At 33.8% G+C, this 9,263-nt stretch overlaps 1 protein-coding gene across 1 annotated transcript in view; it reads left to right on the top strand.

Annotated features, from left to right (window-relative positions):
• Positions 1 to 9,263, top strand: part of LOC106872359 (muscle calcium channel subunit alpha-1-like) — a 434,563-nt gene that overhangs the window by 419,265 nt on the left and 6,035 nt on the right. The window contains 2 exon segments of the mRNA XM_052966564.1: positions 468 to 637; positions 1,798 to 2,109. Coding sequence (XP_052822524.1) covers positions 468 to 637; positions 1,798 to 2,109 — 482 coding nt within the window.

The raw sequence follows: 9,263 nt of genomic DNA on the forward strand, positions 1-9,263 counted from the left end.
ATAAATAAATATATATATATATATATATATATATGCACACATATATAAATAAATATATATATATATATATACACACACACACACATACATACGTATATCTATATTCATGTGTGTATATATATGTGTGTGTGTATACATACATATATGTGTATGTATATAATACATACATATGTATGTGTGTGTGTGTATATATATATATATATATGTATACACGCACATACACACATGTGTGCAATGTAAACATATGCGTATGCATATGTAAAATCACATTACCTACATATGTTTATACAACCTCTGTACTTTCATTTTGTATGTACTTCCTTCAAAATATATGGTTATATGTATTATAATTTCATTCACTCACATATATGCAACCACATATGCATTAATGAAGCTTTCTTTTATTAATTTTTCTTTTTCTTTTTTCCGTTTCCCCTACCTTTTCATGTCCTTTGCAAAATCTAAAGATGACGAACACCTTCGCAGACATCCTAGGTCTGGTGATTACCCTGAAGGAACTGACAGTGCTATCCCATACCGTGCCTACGAGCGTGGTCCATTAGTGATTCCCACACATGTTCTCAGTAGATCAAAGTATGGTTTTGAACGTGGCAGTGCTGAGAGTTTGGTTGAAAAAGTAAGTATTACAATGATATGTCAGTATTCCATATTGTTTTCTTTCTACAATTAATATTAAAATCAGTTTTACTTTTCTAAGCTGAAGTGTTTTCCTTTGAATTTAATTTTGAGACATTAAGCTGATGCTACACTCTTTAACCCTTTAGCATTCAGATTACATTGTCTCTACCCCTCCCTCTTTCACCATTTTCTATTTGTCTCTCTCTCTCTCTCTTTCTCTCTCTCTTTCTCTCTCTCTCTCTCTCTCTTTCTCCCTCTTTCTCTTTTTCTCTCTCTCTCTCGTGAGAGGTTAGACATGGCTGGTTTGAACATAAAACATGTAAATTATTTAGGCCAGATACAGCTGGTTTAAATTAATAAAGGGTTAAACTGCAGTATTTACTCTTTGAATCAGTAACTCCCAAACATATCTGTTGATCAACTCTGTTTCACTGTCTCATATTTGAAAATGATCCTTTGTATTTTGCCTGATGTGCTAACTATTCTGCCAGTTCACTGCCTTTCCATACCCACAATATAATGAAATACTGTTTGTGTTAATCCATCATTTCTAAGTCTTAGCAGCTTTAGCTCATGCAGAGAGATTTTATATATGTTTTTAAAAACAATAATCAAATTTATCTTCCCTTGTTCAAATATTATCTTGCTTCAATGCGTGTCATTGCAAATTTTGATGGCTGTTGACATATTATATCTTTAATATATTAATTGGATGAAAAGAAACAATGCTCGTGATCTTTACAGCTTGCTAAAACTGATGTAATTGATGTTCAGCTTGTTGTTTGGAAGGACAGCAAGTAAGCCATTGTATAAACAGATAGAAGAGTGTGGGGAAATATAAGTGAAACTTGTGGCACAGTAGAATTGTTGGAATGTGGAAAGGGCTTCATCAGCACATTCTGCAATGTGATGGTCTGGCAGGAAGATTCCAATCCAAATGGTCTGTTATGTTTGCTGTGACATTTATTGACATTATCAAACATCATCGTCATTGCCATCATTTAACGTCTGCTTTCCATGCTGGCATGGGTTGGATGGTTTGCCTGAGGATTGGTGAGCCAGAAGGCTGCACCAAGCTCAATCTGATCTGGCAAAGTTTCTACAGCTGGACACATCTTTTACTTCCCTTATTTTAGTTTCATTTATTTTCTTTTTCAGGTACTTGAAGAAGAAGGTCTCCGGAAATACGTAGACGTAAAGTATTTACAACAAGAAATCAAAGAAGCTGGTGGTGGTATGTCACAAGAAGAACTTGATCGTGCAGCACATGACCTCATCCGATCATCAGTCCATGGTGGTATTCACCCATCTTATATTGACCAGCGTTTAGGTGGCTACAAAGGCCACGAAATGAAAGATTTAAATCAATTTTCAAGAAGTGCCACTCCTACTCACCGGTTACGAAGGCAACCCCATTTGCCTCATCCAGAATTTATAGATGATTATCATGATTCCATGGATGACAGAATGGTAAAATATGTTTTACTTTTGAGTTACTGTTGTGTTTTTTGGAGAGCATCTAAAATATTTCAAGCATACACTTATGTAAAATGTTAACTCTGTATTGTGTATGTGTTTATACAATATCTTTAAGTATGATATATATGATAAATGTAACTTGAGGAAGATCTGGCTATTATTTCTAGAAGGAACAAACAAATGTAAAGAGACTCTGTTCTTGGCATATGTGTGTGGGTATGTTGTGTGTGTGTAAGCATGTATATTGCTGACCTTAACTATATATATACCAATTGTTGATTTCATACATAGGAATGTGGTATCAAAATTAAAGAGTAAGGGAGATTATATGTTTTAATATTCATACTTTCTGTAGAGCCTTAACAATACACATGAAATAACCATAACTGGGAATCAAAACCTTGTTGCCAGTTTGGCTCTCTAAGTGCTTCCCTTTAACTTACAGTGTATAAGGTTAATGGTTATACCAATTATTAATATTAAAACTTCATAACATATAAAAATAAAAGAAATTTGGTCTATGCTATTTCTATATTCTTTAATGTTAATTTTCTGGTAATTATGCACACATGATGCTTGACATCTAGAATCTCAGAAAATTTTTAATTAATACTTGTGTGTGTGTGTGTGTGTGTGTGTGTCATTTATTATACAAAAATAAAATAACCTAATATATGAAATAGAATTGTATCTATTTGTTAACTATGATGAGGATGCATGATGTAAATAAGTAGTGAAGCTTACAGCATCAAATATACATCTATGTAAATACTTTTTAAATAGTTCAATTTCTTATACCTCTGTCATCAATGTATTTACATCATCGTAAACAAAGGTACTTTAACTCTTTCTTCATTAATTTCCAATTAGCATAAAAGTGTCTCTTTAGAGATGGAAATATTATAAAAGTCTAAATGCGACATATTATAAAAGTCTAAATGCGACATAATCATAAGTAATCTTAAAGCATTCTTCTGAAAATCTTCCTAAAATCTTTTGGGTGACTCCCTTTCTACTGTTCTTTTTCTTAGGTACTTTATGTGTAGTTTGTAATTTTCAGCTTCTTTCCCATTCTAGTTATCCCTTTTGATACCAACCTGCCTGAGACTGTCCCTTGTTTTATCATGCAAACTTTGTTTAAAGGGATTTAAATTTAAGCCATCCATCAAAATTTCAGGTTAATTTATGTTTAAGACACCAGCTTAGTAATGACAAGTTTAATTTACTAAATTCTTCATTGTTTTCAAACTGAATTGAAACAATCACAGTATATTCCAATAGAAATATGATAACAAAAGGATTAAGAAATATACTGAAATTTTATCAAAGGTTATCATCTTTTTTAATGTCAGCAGTATCAGTTTTAATTTGCAAAGAATTTCTCTTTCTCTCTCTCTTTCTACATTCAGTTCACAATTGTTTCCTCAAATATTTCAAAGCCTTATTCCACCATACTCATTGTTCCAACATCACTTTACAATAGTTCTATTAAGTATACTTGGATAAATTGCTGGTAATTCTTATGAAAGTCTCTTAATTTTCAATGGTTATAAGATAAAAATATCTTTTTATCCTTAATTGGTCATATAGTTATTAAAGTCAAGTTAGCTTGGCAAGGATCATCTCTCCCCAGACTATTGAATAATCAGAAATCAGGTATAAGGACTAAGTAAATTGAAATGGTTAAAAATGTGATCAAACCTGCATTGCAAACTTGATTTTCTGAGAGCATAATCTGCCCACAATATTCACCTGTAAGATATTATGCTATGAAATAAAATTGTTGTTTGATCTGCATAAAAAAGCAGTCAAATCTTCCTCAAATCACACCATACTATTTTAAGATGGAAGGATATAATAAAAATGAATTTATCATGTACAGTGCTCAGGTGCACTACAACTCATCAGAAAAAGTAGTTTAAAATGCATGAACAGTACACAGAATCAAATCTCATCTGTGAATGCATGGAAAACAAACCTCCACCAACTATTCTGCCTATATGTCTGTGCATACCTTTGAATGCAGTGTATGCCAGAAGGTTTGCAAATCCAATGGAGGCCTCAAAAGACATTTTAAGATCCACAAAAAGTAGAAGTTATCTGCAGCTCTTGGTGGTCCAAATCGGATGTGCAATCTATGTGGGTGTCTTTTCAGAATATTGTCTGGTTTAAAAAGCCATATCAGATGCCATGATGGTGCTAAGGTGTAGGTACAGGAGGTGGTCAAACTCTGCATAAGGAGTAGACAACCACCATATATATATGTGTGTGTGTCATCTTCATCATCATCATCATTTAATGTCCGCCTTCCATCTTGGTTGACATTTGTCAGATGATATCAGAGATCAAGGGGGAGATAAATGACATTCGCTTCATTAATTTTACGTTGAGATCAGAACTTTGGGATAAATTGGCCAACAGTTAGAATTCAACTTGGGACTGGAACAATAGAATGATTGCATTGCAGAATTAATTCTCATCTGTCCTTAATCTCTGATCAAATATCACTAGGGTTATGGTCATTATAGACATATTATAGTCATGCTATTTAGCTCTCTTTAGTTTTCGGCCTCAGACTCAATTAGCCCTCCACAGGAGCCAGCTTAAAAGTCTACAGTCATTGTTCGTTGTTTGTCTCTCTTCTTTCTCTATAGTAGTAGTTGTCTGTCAACATTACCCAAAACTGATTTTCACCACATCAATCTGTATCCTTTTCAGTGAGTTTATATTTTCAGTGAGTTTATATATTGCTTGATTTTAAATTGCTTTTTTTCTGTTGTTACATTTCTTTAGTTAATATGTGAGCAAATGATGTGTTGGTGTTTATTTGTTTACTTTGCTTCTTTTTGTTGTTACCAACACAAGAATATATGTTTGTGTGTACCTATGGTGATGCAGACAAACAACAACTGCTTTGAAAAAGGAGAGAACTGTAAACAGACAACAACTGTGTGTGTCTGTTATTAGTTATGAGTCTTCCAAAGTATAACTTTGTGTGTGGGTGTATGGGTGTGTAAAGAAAGATTTCACTTAGGCATAGTAATACTAATAACCTACTGTTGAAACTTAATATACATATGCTTCAAAATAAAGTCTTAGGCAAGTACAAATCATAATATAAAATTAACGAAGTGACTAGGCAACAAGAATTATGTAATCAACTTCATTAGCTTACAGCTGTCATCATCATCATCATCGTTTAATGTTCGCTTTCCATGCTAGTATGGGTTGGACAATTTGACTGAGGACTGGCAAACCAGATGGCTATGCCAGGCTCCAATCTGATTTGGCAGAGTTTCTACAGCTGGATGCCATTCCTAATGCCAACCACTCCGAGAGTGTAGCGGGTGCTTTTACGTGTCAAAATGCAGTGTACTTAGAGCTGAGTACTTGTGCATCACCTTATATCTTCTTCGGAGCCTTCAAAATGAAGAGTATGTTTATTTGGGCAAGCTTTTAAATGCATGGAAAAGATCACCTTCAAAAAGATAAAAATACATAAGAAATGATATATAGAGTTTGAGGGGAAGAAGCCACTCCTAGAAAAATATGCAGATTTAAATAATCATATGTATATGCATATATGTATATATATAAGTGTGTGTGTGTGTGTGTGCGTGTATATATATATATATATATATATATATATATATACACACACATACATACACACACAGAGAGAGCTAATTAGCATGACTATAATACGTCTATAATGACTATATACCCTAGTGGTGTTTGATCAGAGATTAAGGACATCATCATCGTTTAACGTCCGCTTTCCATGTTGGCATGGATTAAACGGTTTGACTGAGGCTCAATCTGGTCTGGCAAAGTTTCTACAGCTGGATGCCCTTCCTAATGCCAACCACTCTGAGAGTGTAGTGGGCAGTTCTGGTAACGGCCACGTTCATGCTCAAAAGGGGTTTTTATGTACTACCTGCATGGGAGCCAGCCTGGCGGCACTGGCAATGACCATGCTCAGATGTTGTTTTTCACATACCACCGGCACATGTGCTGGTAAGGTGACGCTGGCTACAATCATGCTTGAATGGTGCTTTGCATGTGTCACCGGCATGGGAGCCAATCCATGGGCCTGACATATATATATATATTAATCAATGTGTACAGTATTATATATCCATTATGACCGATCTTACTTATCGGTTTCATACTTGAAGTTCAACTGAGTGTTATGTAACAGTCCAATTATGTAACCCTCCGCTCTTCAGAGAAAGCAGTTATGGAGTGAAATATGACGATAGTATATATATATCATCATCTTCATCATCATCATCAAATATCTGTCTTCCATGCTAGTATGGGTGGGATGGTACCACAAGAGCCGGCCAGGCCGAAGCCTACATCAGACTTCTGTGACTGTTTTGGCAGGATTTTTACAGTTGGATGCCCTTCCTAATGCCAATCACTTAGGAGAGTGGACTATATATATATATATATATATATATATATATAATATATATATTCTATATATATACAATAGCCAATTGGCAGAGTTATTAGAGCATTGAATTGATTCTCTATGGTAATAGTTCTAGTTCCCTGCATTCTTAGTTCAAATCTCACTGCATTCAACGTTGCCTTACATCCTCTTGGAATAGATAAATAAGGTGTTAGTTTTGTCTTGGGGTTGATTCTTCTCTTCCTCTCTTTCTGTCTATCTCTCTTCCTGGAGTAAATTAGCTGTGGTCAGACCTGGAAAGGTATGGCTTCTGGCAGGCCAAAAAGTAACCAAGATATGTCTATGTCACAATGGTATCCCTATGACACCATCAAGGTATTGAGGGTCCAAGACTTGACATTGCATTTCTTTGTGTGTGAGTGTTTGTGTGGGTGTGTATAATACATGTATGTATATATGTATACGTACATGCACACATATATATTATGGTTCTGATTCTTATTTCAGTGACTCTGTCACTCAGGAAGCTAATCCTGAAACACAGGTACATATCTCCTCTCATCTTAACTTTTCGTTCTTGTTTGTTTCGTTTTCTTAACATATTTACTCTTTAACATCTATAGAGCATGGAGATTTTTGTACTTCTTGACATCATTTTTTCCTTTTGAGAGGAGAGGGCTGAACCTGAATCCTCATTAGTTTAACTGTTTTCTACTGACACACCTTATCTCTTTTATATCAGACCTTTTAATTCTTGTTTCTTTTTCTATATTTATCGTTCCCATTTCTGATTTTATTCTAATATCTAATTTTTAGTGAGAGAATGGACATGAAAGTAACCAGCAGTACAACTTTCAATTAGGTCAAGCCACCTGGCTGTAATGGGTACCATGGCTTGAGGTAATCAGTAGCAAATCTTTAAAAGTGATGAGTAGTTTATTAATTTGCAGTGCTAGGTTCAGCAATTCTTGTGCATACAGCTTTTCAAAGGAAAGACCTCCATCCACCAAGCTGAACTGCCTGATATACTCTGTAGAAGAACCTTTCTACAACCCTCATTTTTATTCTCTCAAGTTTTCTCTGTCTCATATTGTAAATTTCAAAATTAACTCTCTCTCTCTCTCTCTCTCTCTCTCTCTCTCTCTCTCTCTCTACTATTCTACATTGTGATTATTTTTCAATAGACTTTTTTTTTTTCTTCAAATCTTATCTGTCTAGAACAGTAACTCTGTTGGATTGATATAGTGAAAACCCTTGGAATAGGAATGGCACTCACTTGTAATTTTGTCGATTAAGCAACTAGTAAATAATTTTTTCAGTTATTAGGTAAGTTAAACATTTACCCTTATAACATGTTTCATCAGTTAGTGTCAACTGATTCAATATTAGATGACAAACTGTTGAGGTGTTTAATTGTCTCTTGGATGCATATATAATTCTATGTGCCTCAGGTTACTTTGATGTCAAGAGTAAGAACCAGATTTTCTGAAAGTGATGTGATGGAATAATATTTTATGCACAATGATTTTTAGCTTTCATCCATTTTCAACACTCCCGAATCCAGATATAAGTAGCATCTTTATGAGACTTTATGACTCAAAAATATATTATGTTATATTTTATTATATCATAATCATAATTATTTCACATCGTCTTTACATGCTGCATTAGTTCAATAGGTTTACTTCAGCATAATATGGTACTACTTAGTGCAGCCTCTTGTCAAATCTTTTATAAAGTCTAGCACATGAGATCAGACTTCCTGTTCTTCTCTCATCTTTTCCTTAACTTGAATTGTTTGGCAGTTCATCACTCAACTATTACATGTCTGTGCCAGTACAGTCTTCTATCTTGTAGATGACAGGTGATTCTTCTGATGCCCTTTTATCCTCTCAGCTCATATGTGTGCTGCTATTCATGCATGCCAACATTACACATTCCTTATTACTTTCCAACCTTCACAACACATCCATATTCAGTGCCCATGTCTGTCTCTAAATTTAAAAAAAAAACTAAAAATGCTATGGTTATATTTGAGGAACTCCATGTAGGCATACATGTACACACACATGAATATAAACACACACATACATGCACATATATACATACACACACAAGCCACAAGCATATAACTGTAAATAAAAAGCTGGATAGTGGCCACACTATTTTCATTTTGATGTGATCACGTTGTTTCCAATATTTTCTATTTTTATGTTGAAGTTTATTTTGCTTTTTTTTCCATTGCCAAAGGAAATTTGGCTGTTTTGTGACATTTCTTTTATAAGGCAGTATGATTTTAATAATTTTGTTTGAATTTACAGTTCATTATACCCATATATCTTTTTTCATTCATTCTGAAACTTGGTGTAGTAGAATGTTGGATAGAAGAATTTTCATATTGTTGGTGAAGCTGTAACTGGTTTTAAAATTGTAAATCTTAAAAAGTTTTCTATATTTGTGGTTTCTAGAGAAGTTATTGTTTATTACTCTTGAAAACTTCTTTGCTATGTTAAATTTAGATTAAGTGAGGAAGGGTCATAATCCATGTTATCTTCCAAAACAAAGCATCTCATTAGGCAGAAACTTAGTAAAATAAATTTTAGAACATAGCTGATTCCAAGAAAAAATCACATACAAACCACCAACAACAGCATACCCCAAAAAGTGACAATATATGAATTCATATATACATATATTATATATATATATATATATATATATATAT

This window comes from Octopus bimaculoides, chromosome 3 (assembly GCF_001194135.2).
Source record: "Octopus bimaculoides isolate UCB-OBI-ISO-001 chromosome 3, ASM119413v2, whole genome shotgun sequence".
NCBI lineage: Eukaryota > Metazoa > Mollusca > Cephalopoda > Octopoda > Octopodidae > Octopus > Octopus bimaculoides.